The sequence below is a fragment of the Bombina bombina genome, chromosome 1 (genome assembly GCF_027579735.1).
Source record: "Bombina bombina isolate aBomBom1 chromosome 1, aBomBom1.pri, whole genome shotgun sequence".
Lineage (NCBI taxonomy): Eukaryota > Metazoa > Chordata > Amphibia > Anura > Bombinatoridae > Bombina > Bombina bombina.
Window position 1 is genome coordinate 301,388,232 of NC_069499.1, and position 22,112 is coordinate 301,410,343.

At 38.3% G+C, this 22,112-nt stretch overlaps 1 protein-coding gene across 2 annotated transcripts in view; it reads left to right on the plus strand.

The window, feature by feature from the left end:
* The window catches only part of SEMA5B (semaphorin 5B), a 754,887-nt gene that overhangs the window by 402,239 nt on the left and 330,536 nt on the right, over positions 1-22,112 (plus strand). For both annotated transcript variants that reach the window (XM_053698073.1, XM_053698072.1), the window contains one exon: positions 14,514-14,559. In XM_053698073.1, coding sequence (XP_053554048.1) covers positions 14,514-14,559 — 46 coding nt within the window. The remainder of the gene's footprint in view (positions 1-14,513; positions 14,560-22,112) is intronic.

Below are 22,112 nucleotides of genomic sequence, written 5' to 3' on the forward strand. Positions count from 1 at the left end.
AACGGAATTTTTTCAATGTTTAAATTTCACTAAATTTAATTTTTATACTGAATTGTGATTAGTCCATGGCCATTCGAATGTAACGAATAAATCCAAACTAATTCAGATTTATTTGTTACAAATAATTTCGGATTAGTTTAGTTTCGTTGCTAGGATAATTCAGAACTTTGGAACTAAACGAAATGCACATGTCTAATTAAAACTGTTGCCAATAATGCTATATGAGGGGTCATGTCAACCATATCTGCAGTATATCCACACTATTGTCACACACTGTTGTGTTAAATCTCTTATGTATACATTTGAAGCTGTGTACATGAGAACGTTTTGATCACACAATGAAACATGATATATCCCTCAACCAAAGTCACTTTTCAATTGAAAAGGAAGGTCGTCTTTCATAGTATTTGTGTTTAGATGTTTTTGAAAGAATACATTTTCTACTCATACTGCCATTGTAAATAAAAAGAGCCCAAACTGAGTGCAGCCTCGTTGTGTTCATTAAAAGGGTTAATCTTGATTATAGTCCTTTTCTATAGGATACACTAATTTTTTGGAGGGAATAATGTGAGATTTGATCAGCCAAAGAGCACATTTATCGTATTTGCCAATTTTAACATGTTAAAAACATAGTGTTAGACATTTTGTTCTATTATTTGAGGACCCAACATAGAACATCTAAGTTAAAATGTTTTGTATGGAACATTTGAGTCACATTATAATACCAAAGGTGTGGGATCACCAATCATCAGTGGAATTAAGGGCAATAGTTATGTTTGCCAGACAAAATCTAGGATTTCTTTCTGCAATTAATCAATGTCATTCCTCCTCATAAAAATTGGCTGCAATAGAAACATAAGAAATAAAATCCTGGGACATATATTTATTTTTATGCATCAATAATTTCTGATGCGTTAAAAAAAACAAAAAACTTGATTGAAGCATAGTGTTCTGGAAAACCTTACAAATAGATAAAGATAGATAGGGTTAACATAACTGGAGTGTATGCAGAGCAGCCTGCAGAATCGTCATTTCATGCAATATTTTATTAGCCATTTTTTATTAATGTATGGGAGGATTTTGCTGTAAAAATAAGCTCCAAACGTCAGGTAAATGGTGTGCATATGCTCTGTGACACTATAGACTGCAGATCAGGCTTTGCGTGCCATCTCAAGTCTTTAATATGAAGAGAAATTACTGCAGTAAATACCTTGTTATAGTGAGTTCTGTGTGGCCAAATTACATTGTAAAATATTCAGCATCCCATGGGGCTTGTTTATGGTTTATTACATATCATGTTAAGTGCTTGCTTATTAGGAATGATCAGTCTCATGGCTAACAAGCTGTGGAGAAACTGCCTCTCTGTGACCTGGTGTTTGTAAGCAAAATCTGGACAAATTAATACATACAGGTCAAAAATGAATAGTTCCAGTGTGTGTGACTACATATATAAGCCTGATAGTAATGAATACTGCACTGTACACAGTGTGTGTTTGATTCTCTATTGAAATGCTGACAACATTATATTTACATGTTGCACAAAAGAGATTAACTTACAGTATTAAGAGCACAGCAGCACTGTAGAGCACACCTGGAGCGCTAGTCTGAAGCAAGACCAAATATAATGTAATGATAGCTCCTGCTGTAGTTTTATTTTTTTATATATATTTGGTTTTTATTTGAGTTTTACATAACAATAAAAGAAAATGATAATTCAATTGAACAAAAAGAATAATTGGTGTGATTCATACATAAACATTAGATGGCATCTTTTAAACGTAGAGGAAGTCATGGGCTTCCTTAGTCTACAAATGTCTAGTCCAGGTGATATTTAGTCTTTTCATATGAGCAAAAAAGATGATCCTGGCAAGCATCAACATATGTAAAAGTTTAAAGTTCGATAGTAATGAACAATGCCAGGTCTGATTTCAATCGGACCTTATTTCAGAGTTATAATAGACTCTAACATTTGAAACAATAATAAAAATAAAAATAAAAACATAAAATAAAAATAAAACAAATAGAAATAAATAAATTCAATGGACTGAAACAAAAATTAAAATGTTGAATATAAAAGGTTAAGTGTAAATGTAATTGAAAGTGTACCCGGGTAATTAGTGCGGCAGGACATCAGAAAGTGTTCGGCTTGACATGTGGCAGGAGTCTTGAGGAGTATGTTATTAATTTATATAGAAGAATTTGAGGGTAGGCACAACTGCATCCCCTATTTGGGCAAGGCTAGTATGAAGGACTCCCAAAGGAAAAGCATATTATCGAAAAAATCTAGATTATCCGATCTAAGATAGTAGAATCTTTCTAAAATTAGGTCTGTGCTGACAAGCTTTCTCCATTCACTGATACTTGGGATTGTGGCTGATTTCCAATATCTGGGTATCATTTGTTTTGCTGTGTTTATCATGATTTGGAATAACTGTTTGCGTAGCTTGCATGCTACCTGGGGAGATCCTTGAAGCAATATCAGCTCCGGATCAGGGGTTAATTGAGTGGATAGGACCTTATTGACATCTTTAAAGATCTCAAGCCAAAACTGTCTAATTGGATCACATTCCCACCAGATATGTTTCATGTTACCCTCTTGTTCACACCCCCTCCAGCATTTACCTGGACTATTTTTATATATTCGTTTCAGTCTTGATGGAGTCATATACCAGCGCATGCAGATTTTGATATTTGTTTCTTTTGCTCTAGAAGAATGTGCTGACTGTGACAGTCTTTTGAATCTAGAAAGCCATTCTTTGGGGGTTGTGTGTACTGCCAGTTCTCTATCCCACCCAATTGTATATGAAGGCAGTTTGTCGAATCTATTTTCTAATACTAATTTATACAGTGAGGAGATTGATCTCAAGTTTTCTGATCCATTTGAGCAGGCTTGTTCAAATTGTGTAAGTGGACGTGTAAAGTCTGCTTTGTATTTATGTGAGAGGATGAAGTGTCTAGCCTGATGATAGTTGAACCAGGAGGTGAAAAAGGGGAGAGATAACAGGTCAATTTGCTGCTTTGTCATTAGTTGATGTTTGTCTATTAAAGTGTGAATTTGGATCTGTGCACTCAGAGGGGAGTTTGTGTTTGTGTTTCTTTCTATTTGTAATCCTGGGGGAAATTCGGGGTTTGATAGTAGATTCGTGAGCGGGGAGTATTTAGTGGAAATTTTCGGATGTGTTTTAAGGACAGAAAGCCAATCTTTCCAAGTTTCATTAGTAATACATAATTGGGAGATTGTTGGTCTTTTTACAGCTGAGGGGTTCCAGCACAAACTGCCAATGGTATCAGTGCCCGCTAGAGATGTTTCTATCTGTAACCAACCCTTGGATTGATCAAACTCGTATCTGCACCAATCCACTACTCTTTGGAGGGAGGTAGCTAACTTGTAGGAGCTAAGGTGGGGAACACCCAGACCTCCTTGTGTCGTGAGTTTGTAAATCGTGCTTTTACTAATACGTGGAGGTCTGCGCCTCCAGATATAGTCATTCATTATTTTTTGTAATATATTAATCTGTCTGGAAATGTTTTGAATGGGGACAGTTTGTAATATGTATAATGCTTTGGGCAATAACACCATTTTCGCTGCCTGGATCCTACCCAGCCAAGAGACATTTTTTAAAAGCCAGGAGGAAGTTAGTGATTGAAATTCAGTAATCAATTTCTCATAGTTATATTTACGTGTGAATTGTCTGTCTGGAGTAAGATAGATACCCAGGTATTTAAGGCATTTGGTCTGCATTTTAAGGGGGCATTGTGTCTTAATAGCTTCTAGAACTAGATGTGGTACCCTCACTGGCAGGAATTCAGATTTTGACGTGTTGACTGAGAAATTAGACACCTTACCGAAAGAGTCAAGTTCCAATAGGGCGTGAGAAATAGATTCTAACGGATCAGTCAGTGTTAGTAACAAGTCGTCCGCGTAAATGGCCAGCTTATGGTTCCTTGGTCCTATCTGTATTCCCTTAATGTTGCTGTTTGATCTGAGTTTGATTGCTAGGGGTTCTAGGGAGAGAATGAATAGTAAAGGTGAGAGGGGGCAGCCCTGTCTGGATCCATTTCTAATTTCAAAGTGTTCGGACAAGGTCCCATTTACCCTGATCTGTGCCGAAGGGGTGGTATAAAGAGCCATTACTGTCTAAGAGTCATCTGTAAGTAGGTCCAGTCAAGTCTGTCAAATGCCTTCTCGGTGTCGGTGGATACAAATAGAGTCGGGATGTCTGTCGATTGCACGTAATCTAATAGATTTAGGACTTTCACTGTGTTGTCTTTTGCTTCCCTAAACGGCACAAAGCCTGCCTGGTCTTGGTGAATTATTAGGGGTAGTAATTTGTTTATTCGGGTGGCTAGAATTTTTGCGTATAGCTTTAGATCTGTGTTAAGTAACGAAATTGGTCTGAAGTTGGCCGGATGATCTGGTGTTTTACCTGGTTTTTCTAGTACTGTCACCACAGCCTGGAGCATGGTGTCCGGGAAACATGTGCTATCTGATACATGGTTAAATAAAGAGGTCAAATATGGGGCGAGGAGTTTGGAAAAAGTTTTATAATAAAGCCCAGAAAAGCCATCTGGGCCCGGTGCTTTGTTAGGCTTTAGGGTTTTTATTGCATCTAGCACTTCTCTGAGGTTGAAGGGTTGATCTAGTGCTTTAGACTGTTCTGCATTTAACTGCGGGATTTGTATTTGATCTAGATATTGCTTACAGTGATAGGAGTGGGCCTGAGTATTCCTATTTGGGTATAAATTATAAAGTTTATGGTAATAAGCCTTGAATTCCTCCGCAATCTTATGGGTATCCTCTACCTGTCTACCTGATTTGCTTTTAATTGAGTCTACATATGTGCGTTGTTGTCTTTTCTTCAAGGTTCTCGCTAACCATTTACCTGGTTTATTTCCCTCACTATAAAATGTTTGTTGGAAGGACAGTAGTTGCCTCTGAGTGGTCAACTGGAGTAAGTTATTTAATTGGTCTCGTTTGGCGTTAAGGTTTTCCAAAATAGATGGGTTGTCTGGATATTGTTTGTGTTGAAAGTCTAAGTCAGCTATGTCTTTCGCTAGAGAAGAGAATTTCTCCCTACTCTTCTTCGTCACGTATGCTTTGGTCTTGATAAGCTCCCCTCTAATTGTACTTTTGTGAGCCTCCCAAAGGGTGGTGATATTAACCTCAGGTGTGTCGTTCAGGGAGAAATAGGATTTAATGTGTTTAGCTAAATTAGTTATTTGTGTTTTACCCTTTAGTAGCGACTCATCCAGTCTCCATTGGAATGTTCTGAGAGGGGCTGAGGGCCATGTTAATCTGCATGAGACCAAGGAATGGTCAGACCAAGTGGTGTGCGAGATGTCAGCTGTTTTCATGTAGGAGAGTGCTAGGTGGTCAATTAAAATGTAATCTAACCTGGAGTAACACCTATTTGGGTTTGAGAAAAAGGTAAAATCCCTTCTCTGTGGGTTCATGTACCTCCATGTATCATGTACCCCTAGTAATTTGAGATTCTGCCAGATAGTTTGCATTTTGGGTATTTTAATTCTTGTGTCTGGATTGGTACAATCCATTTTAGGATTTAGGGGTACATTGAGATCTCCCGCTAGGATTAAAGATCCTTTAATATGTGACAGGATGGTATTGGTAGTAGTATTAATGAACAAGCTTTGGGATCTATTTGGGGCATAAACATTCACTAATGTTACAGGTTTTCCAAAAAGAAGACCTGTAACGCATAAGAATCTACCATCTTTATCATGTTCTATGTGGGTTTTAGTGAAAGCAATGGACCTATGTATCAAAATGCTGACACCATTGATTTTTTTGGATGGGTTGGAACTGTGGAAGTGCAAGGGGTAGTTGGAAGAAAAAAACTTAGGAACATGACCAGACTTAAAATGTGTCTCTTGTAGCATTAGGATGTGCCCCCCTTTCTTGTGTAGGTCTAGTAAGGCCATTCTGCGCTTATTTGGACTATTGAAGCCCTTAACATTTTGGGTGAGGATGATTACATCCTGTGTGTTATTCCTACTCATACCTGTGCTTTTTGACAGAAATTATGTGAATGAAATGAGATTTCCTGCCACACTCACCAAGATGAATACCCGGGTACTGCACTCTGTGTAGAAAAATATAAACAAAAACATAAACAAAAATAGCAAAGAAGAAAAGGAAAATTACAATTAACAATTTAACATTCCAAGCGCTACCTCTGAGCATGAGGAGTGTTGCAACATCAACACTAAGGGAGACTAGTTCTCCCGACTGGCTGAGAGAACTGCATAATCTAACAATAAGCCTAACATGGCTCAACTTCTAGTTTTGTGAGATTAAACATGTAATTGTTAAACATTATTAAGTCTAAGTAAACTTAGTCAAATTTTAATTTATTAACTCGACAAACATGTGTCTGAAATTTATATTCTAACAGTACGAACTTTATATGGCCCCTACCCGTATGTTGGGTGTTACCTATGTCTCACGACATGCTTAAGTATACTAGGGGGGGACCTACCCCTGCAGCATCTAGAAAAGGAATTTTTATATAAAGATTGCATTGCAAGACAACAAAAAAGGATACTATTCAAACAGTCTCAATCAACCCTTTTCTTTCAATTGTGGTTGACTGTGTGTGCTGGGTCGACGAGTCTTCTTAGGCTGAACTTGTTGCCACTCTTTCCTCTGTGGCAAAGGACCACTGTTGGTCTCTGAGCTTGATTTTTCCTGAGTAGCCTGTGTTTTCAGCCCTTCTGGGGTTGGAATGTCTAATTCTGTGCATATCTTTGGGATGTCTTCCAATGAAGAACATGAGTATCTTTTTCCTTGCCTTAGGATTATAAGGTGGAAGGGGAATCCCCATCTGTAAGGGATGTTCATCTTTCGAAGTGATAAGGTGAACGGTTTAAATTCCTTTCTTTTGGCAAGGGTCCTTTGGGAGAGATCTGCGTAGAATTGTAGTTCTGCATTCTCATATTTTATGGGTTGTTTCTCCCGAGCCTGCTTCATAATATCTTCCTTTTCCTTGAAATTTGTAATGCGGACAATCACATCTGTTGGAGGCTGCGAGTCCAAGGGTCTTGGTCTCAGAGCCCTATGAGCTCTATCAATGTCTATTTTTGCAGGAGGCTCTGTTTGCTTTAAGAAATTAAAGATGTCTTGTAGATATTGGTCTAGGTCAGTAGTCGGGATAGCTTCGGGAATGCCCCTTATTCTAATGTTGTGCCTTCTGCCTCTATTCTCTGCGTCGTCCATTTTTTCTTCCAAGTCATGGATCTCCCCGTGCTGTTTAAGAATAATGTTGTGAAGGTCTGTTATTGCTGAGGCATGAGCATCCTGTGTACTCTCCACTGCTTCTACCCTGTGTCCGATCTCTCCCAATTCCCTTTTAAGATCACTGATTTCCTCTTTAATGCACTGCTTTACTTGTGAGATTAAGGTAGAAAAGTCTTTTTTTGAAGGGAGAGATTCAAACAGAGCTTTTGGTATTCTGATAGTGTCAGTTATAGTCTCCGTGTCAGAATCTGACGAAGAAGATGCAGCGAGTGATTCAGGGTCCTCTGTAATACTGGTAGCAGCAGCTTGATTTTCTACTGATTTAAAGTAGCTGTTAACAGATGGAGTTGTGTGGCCACGTGGCTTGGGGCCTAAACCCTTTTTGCTAAGCTTTTTGGGTGACATGATTGAATCTTGTGTGCTCAGTTGCTCTGCTCAGATCATGCCTAATTGCTTTTAAATGAAATCTTTAGGAACTGCAGGTGTATGCTTATTAGTGAGTCTCCGGAATAATTAAAGGCAGGTCAGGTGCAGAAGGTGCAGAATAGGGAAAAGTATATATAGAAAAAGGCCACTATGCTGATGACTTTCCCTTCATTCCTGTTTTGTGCTGTAGGAAACTGAAGGCCTTGTCTTTGCAGTTTGATTGTAGCATAGGCTCAAAAGCGTGAGGCCACAAGACCCCTATCATTTTTCTGTTGTAGGCTAATTCTTGAGACTTATGCTCCGTCACATGGGCTCATGAATGTGCGTGCTTTGTGTATCCTCCCTTTTGTCTCTACTAATAATAAAATTGTCCAGCCATCGAGGGAAGGGGGGGGATTAGAGGGGTTTATATCCCAGAAATGTATAAGTGCTACTGCTTTCCCCGTTCTTCACCTCAGAAGCGCTAGGAGAGGTACTCTTTATGAAGCGCGGCCTACCGCGCCCCTTCTCAGTGCAGCATGAGCGATAAAATGGGCTGCGTGATAATTGCTTTTTACAGACCCTTGCGTGTTATCTCACAGTTAGCATTTTTTCAGACTGTCTTACCGCTGACCCGTTGAGGCATGTGGTTGCAGGGCCCAGTGTGCAGCGTGGTTGTGCTCCGGAACGATTATACTGGCGTGGGTGGAGTGCGCCTCAGGCACTGTTCACATCGCTCCTGGGTATCGATGACTCAAAATTCAGCCGAATTCAGAAGCTGTGCTTATTGTGCTATGGTCTTACGCACTTTTGACTCCTTTGTTGTCGCTGGGCTTGATTTTAATCGCCTCTCAGCCAGATTGGGCACAGGAGCTCTAGTAAGCCGCGGCCATCTTCCTGGCTGGCTAGCTCCGCCCTCCCCCCTGCTGTAGTTTTATATCACAGCATCCCATAGGTCTTGACAGTGATTGCTTTTTCTTCTGTGTTTGCTGGTAAGACCTCACCTTGAGTATAGAGTGCAGTTCTGGGTACCGATTGCAAAAAAAGATGTTGCAGAACTAGAAAAAGTTCAGAGAAGGGCCACAAAGCTAATAAGGGGAATGAAGAATTTGAGCTATGAGGAGAGGCTAGCCAAACTGGGTCTGTTTTCTCTAGAAAAAAGGCGCTTGAGAGGTGACATGATTACTTTATATAAATATATTCAAGGCCCATATACAGAGATGGCAGAAGCTCTATTTATTCCAAGAAAATGTTTGTGACAAGAGGTCACAATTTAAGGTTGGAGGAAAGGAGATTTAATCGTTTTTTCACTGAAAGAGCAATAAAATTGTGGAATTCATTACCAAAGGAGGTAGTGAATGCCAATACCCTAGAAACATTTAAAAATTGTTTGGATACATTCTGGCTAAAAGCAAAATTCATAGATATGATTGCTTGTATTAAAGGGGTCATCTTTTAGTGGGATTAATTTAAGATCAACTGGAGATTTTTGTAAGTATATTAGATTTGTATCGTTTGAACTCGATGGACTTCAGTCTTTTTTAAACCTCATCTACTATGTTACTATGTTACTGTAAGTATACACCCGTATGGGCTACCAAAAGCAAGATTTAAATTACACCATTTTACTTACACATTTGTATTTCCTTAACTTTATTTAATGTTTTGTTGTAACAGACATTAATTTTCAAGTTAATGTGTTGCTGACAATGTTTCATTAGGACACTGTGTGTGTGTGGTAACCTGATGAATAGTGCACCATACTCACTGTATGAATGGGGTAGATACTGAGACGTAAAGAACGAGTAGTGCCTGAAAAAGAAACCGTTACAGTAATACCATTCAAACCATGATTAGGCAATGTCATGCAAGGAGCAATGTATATTCAGTACAGTAGGCTGATTGAAGGATGGAAGGTCTAAGACACTCAGGCCTAGATTTGGAGTTCGGCGGTAAAAGGGCTGTTAACGCTCCGCGGGCTTTTTTCTGGCCGCACCATAAATTTAACTCTGGTATCGAGAGTTTAAACAAATGCTGCGTTAGGCTCCAAAAAAGGAGCGTAGAGCATTTTTACCGCAAATGCAACTCTCAATACCAGAGTTGCTTACGGACGCGGCCGGCCTCAAAAACGTGCTCGTGCACGATTCTCCCATAGGAAACAATGGGGCTGTTTGAGCTGAAAAAAAACCTAACACCTGCAAAAAAGCAGCGTTCAGCTCCTAACGCAGCCCCATTGTTTCCTATGGGGAAACACTTCCTACGTCTGCACCTAACACTCTAACATGTACCCCGAGTCTAAACACCCCTAACCTTACACTTATTAACCCCTAATCTGCCGCCCCCGCTATCGCTGACACCTGCATATTATTTTTAACCCCTAATCTGCCGCTCCGTAAACCGCCGCAACCTACGTTATCCCTATGTACCCCTAATCTGCTGCCCTAACATCGCCGACCCCTATATTATATTTATTAACCCCTAATCTGCCCCCCTCAACGTCGCCGACACCTGCCTACACTTATTAACTCCTAATCTGCCGAGCGGACCTGAGCGCTACTATAATAAAGTTATTAACCCCTAATCCGCCTCACTAACCCTATCATAAATAGTATTAACCCCTAATCTGCCCTCCCTAACATCGCCGACACCTACCTAATCTGCCGAGCGGACCTCACCGCTACTATAATAAATGTATTAACCCCTAAAGCTAAGTCTAACCCTAACACTAACACCCCCCCTAAATTAAATATAATTTTAATCTAACGAAATAAATTAACTCTTATTAAATAACTTATTCCTATTTAAAGCTAAATACTTACCTGTAAAATAAATCCTAATATAGCTACAATATAAATTATAATTATATTATAGCTATTTTAGGATTAATATTTATTTTACAGGCAACTTTGTAATTATTTTAACCAGGTACAATAGCTATTAAATAGTTAAGAACTATTTAATAGTTACCTAGTTAAAATAATAACAAATTTACCTGTAAAATAAATCCTAACCTAAGATATAATTAAACCTAACACTACCCTATCAATAAATTAATTAAATAAACTACCTACAATTACCTACAATTAACCTAACACTACACTATCAATAAATTAATTAAACACAATTGCTACAAATAAATACAATTAAATAAACTAGCTAAAGTACAAAAAATAAAAAAGAACTAAGTTACAAAAAATAATAAAATATTTACAAACATAAGAAAAATATTACAACAATTTTAAACTAATTACACCTACTCTAAGCCCCCTAATAAAATAACAAAGCCCCCTAACGCTGGTTTTGACGGCTACCGCCGAACTCCAAATCTAGGCCTAAGTCATCTTAGTTGTGAGCAGGACATTTACTACTTTAGTGAGGGACATTTTAGCTGAGAGTTTGGGTTATTAGCCAAATGTAGGAGGTCAAGCAGTGATTTGGCGGATAGAAACCAAATAACATGATTGTAGACTAATCATTTTAGTAGTTTTGAAAAAGATAAATGCAGGGTCAAGAGAGGACTCTTTCAAGATGGATGTTAATAAATTATGTTGTTGATTAGAGAGAGATTGAAGAAAGGGGTTATGGTTGTAATTACAAGATAAGACAAATAAATGATAATTGATAATTATAGGGTCAAGAAGGCAGTTTATGTTGCAAGAAAGTAACAGGACACCAGACACCTTGTTTTCTTTCTTGACTGTGTGATTTCTTCAAAATATGCTCAGCAGTGTCAAGGATGCAGTTTAGGATTTTGTCAAATGAGGATGTAAACAGTTAAAACAATGTCAAGGATGCAGCTTAGGGTTTTGTCAAATGAGGATGTAAACAGTTAAAACAATGTCAAGGATGCAGCTTAGGGTTTTGTCAAATGAGGATGTAAACAGTTAAAACAATGTCAAGGATGCAGCTTAGGGTTTTGTCAAATGAGGATGTAAACAGTTAAAACAATGTCAAGTATGCAGCTTAGGGTTTTGTCAAATGAGGATGTAAACAGTTAAAATAGTTATTAGTACTTTGCTGAGGGTCTGTGTTTGCTAATTTGAGTGTATTAAGAGTTAGGGTGGGTTGAGGGGGTATGATGAGTGTGCATGTTCAGAGGCAGTGATAAAAAAAAAAGAGGGGAATATTCCAGAGATGGGAGGAGACAGTGCCAATGGAGTGGTCATAACAGGGCTGGAGATTGTTGTCCACTGGGAGAACCTGAGAAAAGTTGATTAGGAAAGAAGCTTGGAGTGTTGAAGTCATAAAGGATGAGAGATGGAATATTAGAAGAAATAGAGAAAAACAGAGAGCAAACCATTAAAGAACTGTGTGCACAGCTGAACAATACTGATTTACATTCACATATCTGCAGATCTTTTCTTTATACTGTGTAGAATAGTCATTTTATTTATGTATTTATGTATTTATTTATTTATTTATTCTGTAAACAGAGTATGTTTAGAATATCACCAGAGGTTTGTTTGAAGCATTTTCCTTTGTGAACATATTTTCAACGCAATCTTTATGGTTATACCCCTTGTGCTAGCTATGGCACTGTTTTGAAATGCTCAAAGGAAAAAAGGGCCTTATGCTTTTGAATCTTTTTTTTTTTATGTTTTTCCCTATGGGCTGATGGTACATATTGCAGTATTGGCTTTGTAGAGTAATTTAGAGTGGTTTACTGTATATAAAATGAATCTAGAAACACATTCAGTTTCGGGGACTTTAATCATTTCTGGAGTATTTGAAGCAGATGAGAGATGGGGCCCTAAAGTAGAGTTGATCCCTATTAGACAGTATATCAAGGGCAATAACATGTAAAGCTTTTTTCCTTGGTATTGCCATCTCACAATTAGCATCAGCATTAGAAAATCAATCATCTTGCAAACTACAAGGCTTTAAAATGTCACCTCGCTAGGTTTAGGTTTGGGTTGGTTTCAGGGTTGGGTTTAAGACTGGTATTAAGGTTTAATATAATAGAGAGCTGTATTGTCTTATCACGGCTTACACTCTATAGATTCTATAATACACCAGTGACCTTTTAAAGTATTGCTGTATTCACAAAACTGTTTCATTACTGTGTAGTTGTCAACTGTGATGGACACCGGATACCCCGATTGGGTACCTCCACCAAATAATCCTTCTTTATCCTGGAACATGTAGCTGTAGAGCAGGGAAAAGTAATATTAGCAGGAAGCTCACCCTAATAACCAGACAAGAACAGTATTAAGGTAAAACACGAACAGACTTTATTGGGACAAACACACAGCTTATATACACATTTGCCATCTGATCAAGAAATCACCGCCCCTCCAGACAGGCTGCCGCCTCCATAGAGCCATAGGAATGTAGAGATCCCACAATAGGTAGGTCAAAGTTTTGGGGTGATCCTGAGGGAGCGGCGGCTATTCCGGGCTATCATTGGGGAACCCTGGACCCCCAGATGACACAGTCCAAAAAGTGACATGATCCGTGGCTGGGGGCTGGAGCGGCAGCCTGGCAAAGGTTTACTCAGGACCAGCATGAGATAGCGAAGGGTACAAAACCCGAGTGAGCTCCCTCCTAGGAATCACCCCAGTCCATGCCCAACAGAGGTATAACACGTGCCCAAAAGAGCGGATCTCTCGGTCAAAGGGTCTCTGTAGCGACCTAGGATAAAGTTCAGCGGGGATCTCTAGCGAGCCCAGCCGGCGAATAGTTCCATAAGATTCCGGCTGGGCCTTGGCAAGTCAGGAAGGGGCCAAGCGGGGCAGCAATCAGCTCTCTCAGTGAAAAGTGCAATCATGGTAACAATAAAAGGGGAACTGGTGGGAACACATAATCCACAGGAGGAGAGGGGGTGGCAGCCTGGTATCCGTGACATCAACAAGCATCATCATGTCAACAACATGTCAGTGTCGCCTGTTCATGGGATATTGTGATTGCCGTAACATCTAAAAAGGAAACTCAAATCCTGAGCCCTTGACAACAGACTTAGGAGTGGCATTTAGTAGCTGGAAATGGTGACTGGGAGTGGCAGTGAGTGATCAGGTGGTGATGAAAGGTGGGAATGTTGGGAAAATGTACCAGTGCATGATGGATGGTTTAGTGAAAGTGTATATTTCAAAATTTATAAAAACGTTGTTTGTGTAATGTTTTTAGAGGTGTGTCACTGTGTCACCAGTAGAACAGTGATAATTTTCTTTACAATCTTTCCCTAGCGATTAGTTATGCATTGCCTGTTACTTTTAGTATTGATTTAAACAGCTTTAATGACATTTTATTTTTATAGACAAGAAATGTGTTTAACTGAAGCACTTTCAAAAGCATAAGAAAAACACTTTAATGTAATCTTAAGCATATTGCAATTAGGCTTCAGAGTATAAATGCTGACAACACTAACATTTTGTTTCAAAAATTGATTTTGTTATTTTCAAATCTGTTATTTTATTGTAGTTTGGATGCTGTTTGCAGATGACACTTATAAGCGTGAAATGCCATTTGAGGCAACGCTGTAAGAAACACTGTGTGTAGACAAAAGCCTTGGTTGCAGGAGAGAGAAAAGCATTTGAATTAAAGACTTTGAAAAACCCATTTCACCTGCATTTAAAACAATTTCACATGATTCCGTTCAGCTGAAAGTGTAGCAAATCAACATACCCCAAGATCTCTGAAAAACAAGCAATTAAATATTGAAATGCATCTAGTAACAATAAATCAGTTTTTGTGGAAATTCAAAGTCTTCTGTAATTATTAATTTAAAAAAAAAAGTAGGGCTATATTCCTGTATCTGAATTATAATTGTAAAATAAATATACAGCTCTATTTGTCTGACATTGGAAGCTTGTCTGGAAATAATTACATTTTTCTTTTCTTTTTTTGTCTATATCAGGAACTACCTCTTCAGACTCAGTCTGTTTAATATATCTCTTATTCAGGTATGTACAATATATCATTTAATTTATGTATTCTATTGAGTATGCTAAGATGATAAGGAAAAATATGATTGCACTATTAAATACTTTGTAATCTAAACCATGTAAGAAGATATTATTGATTTGTTATTACCATTCTAAAAGAGGTTTTCATTAAAAAAAAAAGTTTTTATGAAACTTTAAATATTTGACCAATGATAGCTTATCGAAAAGTGTCAGAATGCAGTTAAAGGTACAATAAACATCATTTGAATACAAGAAATTTATTTTGCCTGGTGTAAATATTTTATATTCAAATGAACACATTGAACTAGATTACAAGTACCAACAAGTGAGTGTGTGTGTGTATATATATGTGTGTGTGTGTGTATATATATATATATATATATATATATATATATATATATATATATATATACAGTATCTCACAAAAGTGAGCACACCCCTCACATTTATGTAAATATTTTATTATATCTTTTCATGTGACAACACTGAAGAAATGACACTTTGCTACAATGTAAAGTAGCAAATGTACAGCCTGTATAACAGTGTACATTTGCTGTCCCCTCAAAATAACTCAACACAAAGCCATTAATGTCTAAACCGTTGGCAACAAAAGTGAGTACACCCCTAAGTGGAAATGTCCAAATTGGGCCCAAAGTGTCAATATTTTGTGTGGCCACCATTAATTTGCAGCACTGCCTTAACCCTCTTGGGCATGGAGTTCACCAGAGCTTCATAGGTTGCCACTGGAGTCCTCTTCCACTCCTCTATGATGACATCATGGAGCGCTTCCCAACCTTCCATTTGAGGATGCCCCACAGATGCTCAATAGGGTTTAGGTCTGGAGACATGCTTGACCAGTCAATCACCTTTACCCTCAGCTTCTTTAGCAAGGCAGTGGTCATTTTGGAGGTGTGTTTTGGGTCATTATCATGTTGGAATACTGCCCTGCGGCCCAGTCTCCGAAGGGAGGGGCTCATGCTCTGCTTCAGTATGTCACAGTACATGTTGGCATATATGGTTCCCTCAATGAACTGTAGCTCCCCAGTGCCGGCAGCACTCATGCAGGCCCAGACCATGACACTCCCACGACCATGCTTGACTGTAGGCAAGACACACTTGTCTTTGTACTCCTCATCTGGTTGCCGCCACACACGCCTGACACCATCTGAACCAAATATGTTTATTTTGGTTTCATTAGACCACAGGACATGGTTCCAGTAATCCATGTCCTTAGTCTGCTTGTCTTCAGCAAACTATTTGCGGGCTTTCTTGTGCACCATCTTTAAAAGAGGCTTCCTTCTGGGACAACAGCCATACAGACCAATTTGATGTAGTGTGCGACGTATGATCTTATAGCCGACAGGCTGACCTCCCACCCCTCCAACCTCTGCAGCAATGCTGGCAGCACTCATACGTCTATTTCCCAAAGACAACCTCTGGATATGACGCTAAGCACGTGCACTCAACCTCTTTGGTCGACCATGGCGAGGCATGTTCTAAGTGGAACCTGTCTTGTGAAACCACTGTATGGTCTTGCCCACCGTGCTGCAGCTCAGTTTCAGGGTCTTGGCAATCTTCTTATAGCCTAGGCCATCTATATGTAGAGCAACAATTCTTTTTTTCAGATCCTCAGAGAGTTCTTTGCCATGAGGTGCCATGTTGAACTTCCAGTGACTAGTATGAGAGAGTGTGAGAGCGATAACACCAAATTTAACACACCTGCTCCCCATTCACACCTGAGACCTTGTAACACTAACGAGTCACGTGACACTGGGGAGGGAAAATGGCTAATTGGGCCCAATTTGGACATTTCCACTTAGGGTACTCACTTTTGTTGCCAACGGTTTAGACATTAATGGCTGTTTGTTGAGTTATTTTGACTTGACAGCACATTTACACTGCTATACAGGCTGTACACTCACTACTTTACATTGTATATATGTAGAGCTGAAGGACGAAGCACTCTGGGCTTATCAAGTGTACAACACAATTTTATTTACAGTGACGTTTCGGGGTGTTCACCCCATCATCAGACTACTATACTATATACTCTACTATACATAGATATACATATACACACACACACATATATATATATATATAGATATATATATATATATACACACACACACAAATTCCTTAAACCTTGAAAAATCATATTTAATTAATATTAATATTTAATGTGTTTAACCCCTTAATGACCGACGACGTGCAGGGTACGTCCTCCAAAAAAATACACTTAACGACTGAGGATGTACCCTGCACGTCGTTGATCTTGGAAAGCGGTGGAAGCAATCCTGATCGCTTCCAGCCGCTTTCCGGTTATTGTAGTGATGCCTCGATATTGAGGCATCCTGCAATAACCTTTCTTACCTCTCCGATGCAGAGACAGACGCTCTGTGGCCCTCTCTGCAGCGGACATCAATGGCCGCAATCGTTGGTGGGTGGGAGCCGCCGTGGGAGGCGAGTGGGTGGCCATCGATGGCTTCTATGATGCAGAGGGGGACGGGATCGTGGGCTGGGTAGCCGGGGGCATGCACATACATGGGGGGCCGGGGGCAGGCGCGTGCACGGAGCAGGAGTGGGTGGGAACCGCTACACTACAGAAAATATTTCTAAGAAAAGGAAGACAGAGGGCAATAAAAATAAAAAGGATCTAAGGGATCTAAGGGATCCTACACTACACTACAGAACCCCCCCCCCCCAAAAAAAAGATATTATCTTGAATTAATATATTACAGAAATAGGATACCTTTGGGTGTGAGCGCTTTTGGGGCTTGTCTGAGGACACTTCTTGTCACCAGATACTCTAGTTTTTGTTGTTTTGTTTGATATCCAAAGTCCTGAAGTTATTGCACATATCGTTTCACTCGGTCGCAAACAATTTACTTTCAACTTGTAATACGCCCATTAACCCACTCCCATTAAAAGTTTACTTTTAGCTGTGTTTGTGCACAAGCGAATAATTATTTAGCACACTACTTGAAATCTAGCCCATTGATTGCCTTAATTTTTTTTTTCCAGTAACCAAACTCTACCTATTATTTGCCTTATTTAGACGAGCCAATCCGTCCTTGTTGCTAGAGTATGAAAGACTAGCTACAGTCATTATGTTAACAAAACCTGCATTGTTTCGTTGTTCATTGTTTGATGAGCTCTGCTGAGTTCAGGACAGATTTGTAGAATGGTTAGTCCTGGCCTCAAAATTGGAAACCTTCATATGTTCAGAGTTAAATTATATGAACAGAGGCTAAAATAAACAAAGTATATTGCAGATATGCATTACTACTAACAATTAACGCCTAGATTTAGAGTTTGGCGTTAGCCGTCAAAACCAGCGTTAGGGGCTCCTAATGCTGGTTTTGGGCTACCGCTGGTATTTAAAGTCAGTCAGGAAAGGGTCTAACGCTCACTTTGCAGCCGCGACTTTTCCATACCGCAGATCCCCCTACGCCATTTGCGTATCCTATCTTTTCAATGGGATCTTTCTAACGCTGGTATTTAGAGTCTTGGCTGAAGTGAGCGTTAGAAATCTAACGACAAAACTCCAGCCGCAGAGAAAAGCCAGGAGTTAAGAGCTTTCTGGGCTAACGCCGGTTCATAAAGCTCTTAACTACTATGCTCTAAAGTACACTAACACCCATAAACTACCTATGTACCCCTAAACCGAGGTTCCCCCACATCGCCGCCACTCTATTAAATTTTTTTAACCCCTAATCTGCCGACCGCACACCGCCGCCACTTACGTTATACTTATGTACCCCTAATCTGCTGCCCCTAACACCGCCGACCCTATATTATATTTATTAACCCCTAATCTGCCCCCCCAACTTCGCCGCCACCTACCTACAATTATTAACCCCTAATCTGCCGACCGGACCTCACCGCTACTATAATAAATGTATTAACCCCTAAAGCTAAGTCTAACCCTAACACTAACACCCCCTAAGTTAAATATAATTTAAATCTAACAAAATAAATTAACTCTTATTAAATAAATGATTCCTATTTAAAGCTAAATACTTACCTGTAAAATAAACCCTAATATAGCTACAATATAAATTATAATTATATTGTAGCTATTTTAGGATTAATATTTATTTTACAGGCAACTTTGTATTTATTTTAACCAGGTACAATAGCTATTAAATAGTTAATAACTATTTAATAGTTACCTAGTTAAAATAATTACAAAATTACCTGTAAAATAAATCCTAACCTAAGTTACAATTAAACCTAACACTACACTATCAATAAATTAATTAAATAAAATACCTACAATTATCTACAATTAAACCTAACACTACACTAGCAATAAATTAATTAAATAAAATACCTACAATTACCTACAATTAAACCTAAAACTACACTATCAATAAATTAATTAAATACAATACCTACAAATAAATACAATTAAATAAACTAACTAAAGTACAAAAAATAAAAAAAGAACTAAGTTACAAAAAATAAAAAAATATTTACATACATTATAAAAATATTACAACAATTTTAAGCTAATTACACCTACTCTAAGCCCCCTAATAAAATAACAAAGCCCCCCAAAATAAAAAAAATGTCCTACCCTATTCTAAAATACAAATAGAAAAGCTCTTTTACCTTACCAGCCCTTAAAAGGGCCTTTTGCGGGGCATGCCCCAAAGAATTCAGCTCTTTTGCCTGTAAAAAAAAACATACAATACCCCTCCAACATTACAACCCACCACCCACATACCCCTAATCTAACCCAAACCCCCCTTAAATAAACCTAACACTAAGCCCCTGAAGATCTTCCTCCCTTATCTTCACCACGCCGGGTATCACCGATCGGTCCAGGCCCCGAATTCTTCATTCAAGCCCAAGCGGGGGCTGGTTTAATGGTCCTTTAGATGGTTTCTAAACCCAAAATTTTTCTTTCATGATTCAGATAGAGCATGCAATTTTAAGCAACTTTCTAACTTACTCCTATTATCAATTTTTTAGGAGGCGGCCCATTTTTGGTTCAGCACCTGGCCTGCACTTGCTGATTGATGGCTAAATGTAAACACCAATCAGCAAGCGCTATCCAGGGTTCTGAACCAAAAATGGGCTTGCTCCTTAGCATAGATTCCTGTTTTTTCAAATAAACATTGCAAAAGAACAAAGAAAAGTTGATAATAGGAGTAAATTAGAAAGTTGTTTAAAATTGCACACTCTATCTGAATCAGGAAAGAAAAAAATTGGGTTTAGTATCCCTTTAATTATGCCTATTCTCTAGGGCTGTGGATGGAAAGATCCAAAATTGCTTGTTGTATTTTTGAAGGTTTTTACTCTAATTTTCTTACATGTACGTGTCATAGTTCACCCTATTTTTATAAAAACAAGAGACTTATGCCAAACAATAGTTTTTGATGAAGGAGGAAGTGGCCCTCCTTGAAGAGCTTTCCATCCAGATAACGTACATAAATCTAGACTGCATAACATAAACAAAATCAGATACTATTCAAATGTACACCAAGAGTATCCAAAAACATTAAGGATCGGAAATCACTGCTTTAATGTGAGGTAACATTCTCCCCAAGATAATCTGGGAACATGCTCAGTACTGCATTTGCCTCAACTTCTCATAGCAAGCAAAGCAGCTGATGAAAAAAAAGGTAAAGTGAATGTAAATTTTGATGCTAAAGTGCCCAGTTTTTAAAAATTCGGGGTATTTTAATTCATCAAAATTTACATTTCACTTGTGTTGTGAAAAAAAACTTACCTTTTAATCTTGACAGCAGCTCCAGCTTCCTCCACCCGTCGCAAAGCCTCTTCCTGGGTCTAAAATGAGGAATCCGGCTTCCTCCAATCACGGCGTTGAATCAGACACTGATTCCCCCGGGTGGGAAGGCGTGATTGGAGGATGACCTATCCATCATTTCTGACATCAGAAATTGCTTGCGACGACCGGAGGAAGCTGGAGTGGCTGTCAAGTTTAAAAGGTAAGTTTTTTTTCACAACAAGAGTGAAATGTAAATTTTGATGAGTTAAAGCGCCCCTGTTTTTAATCTAATTTTTAAAAACCGGGCACTTTAGCATCAAAATGTACAATTACTTTAATGTCATGTTGTATAAACGCTGACTAAAAATAGTCTGGTCTTTTGTGTTATGTTGTATTTTGTAAGCTGTATTTTGTGCATAATGATCACAATTCTCCCAAGCCCATGGTTTCTTTCTGATGCAGGAACATATATAGTGCATTCCCTTGCATTGTGGGGATACCACTGTTTAATTGTTTAAATTATAATGGCTTCTAAATGCTGTGCTGTGCATGCTTGATACAGCAGCCATTTTTGATGGAGAGATTTACTGATGTGTATGTACCCAGCTCTTTCAAGTTTATAAGAATATAGTGACCATTTAAGTGTACACAAAGCAAGGACAGAGGGTTACTGTTATAGATTTTTAATCTGTATTAAATACAAATTTCACACTATGCCCAACATTTCTTTGGGTTTTGTTTTGTATAGGTTTGGTATATGACTTTATATGTACATGGATCATCAGTGCTCACTCCCTAAACAGGGAGGAGAAGACTACAAGGTACTAACCTAAATATGGGTATATAACAGTGTCCAATAAGATTTCTGTGCTTTCTTGTTTTCGACTAATCTTAAATTTGGTGCAGGGAACACTCCAACCATCTGTAAACAGAATGATGAAAATGTATGCGATTTGTTTGATCCTATTAGTGTGTAATGCCTGAGAGCTCAGTGGAGTGTATACAGCCAGCCCTGTTATTGAAGTAAGGATATGGAGTCACTTTAAATATATTATTCCTACTTTATGTCATTATGTAAAACATGTTTTTACATAAATTATCTAAAACATTTCAATTCCACGTCTTTTTGAACCATACAGGGCCAGATTATGAGTGGAGCACAAATGTTTGCTCACAAGCTATACACGTTCGTTTGCGTGCAGGTTAAATTGTGCTGGTATTACAAGTTGAAAGTAAACTCAAGTTGACGCTTATCGGGTTAGCGCATTCTAAGAGCTCTGGTTAACAGTTTGCGAAAAGTGTCACGAAACACATCAAAAATACATTACAAAGTATAGTTACAATCATAATAACACCATCTAATAGACATTGTTTCTAAAACTAAATTACATAAAAAAAGTTATAAGGGCTCAAAGATATGACATCTCAGGTGTTGGAAAAGAAAAGGCAGGCAAAGGGATTTTTACTTTGAGATACATATAGATCTCTAAAGATGTATATGTATGTATATATTAATGTCTATATATGTATTTACAGACATGTATACACAAATAAACACATCAATACATATGCATACATAAATAGAAATATATATATAAGTGCATTGGAGCCCTTTGCTGTTAAGTAGATGAAAACATGTTGATGCAATAGTCATATTTAATAAAGGTTTTAACTATGTATTTACTGTAAATATTTCACATTCCAATGTTCTGCACATAGCAGAATATGTTCTAAATAGATATTCCAATATATATATGTATAGATCTATACCTATACATAATCATCTATATAAATATATATTTATGTATAT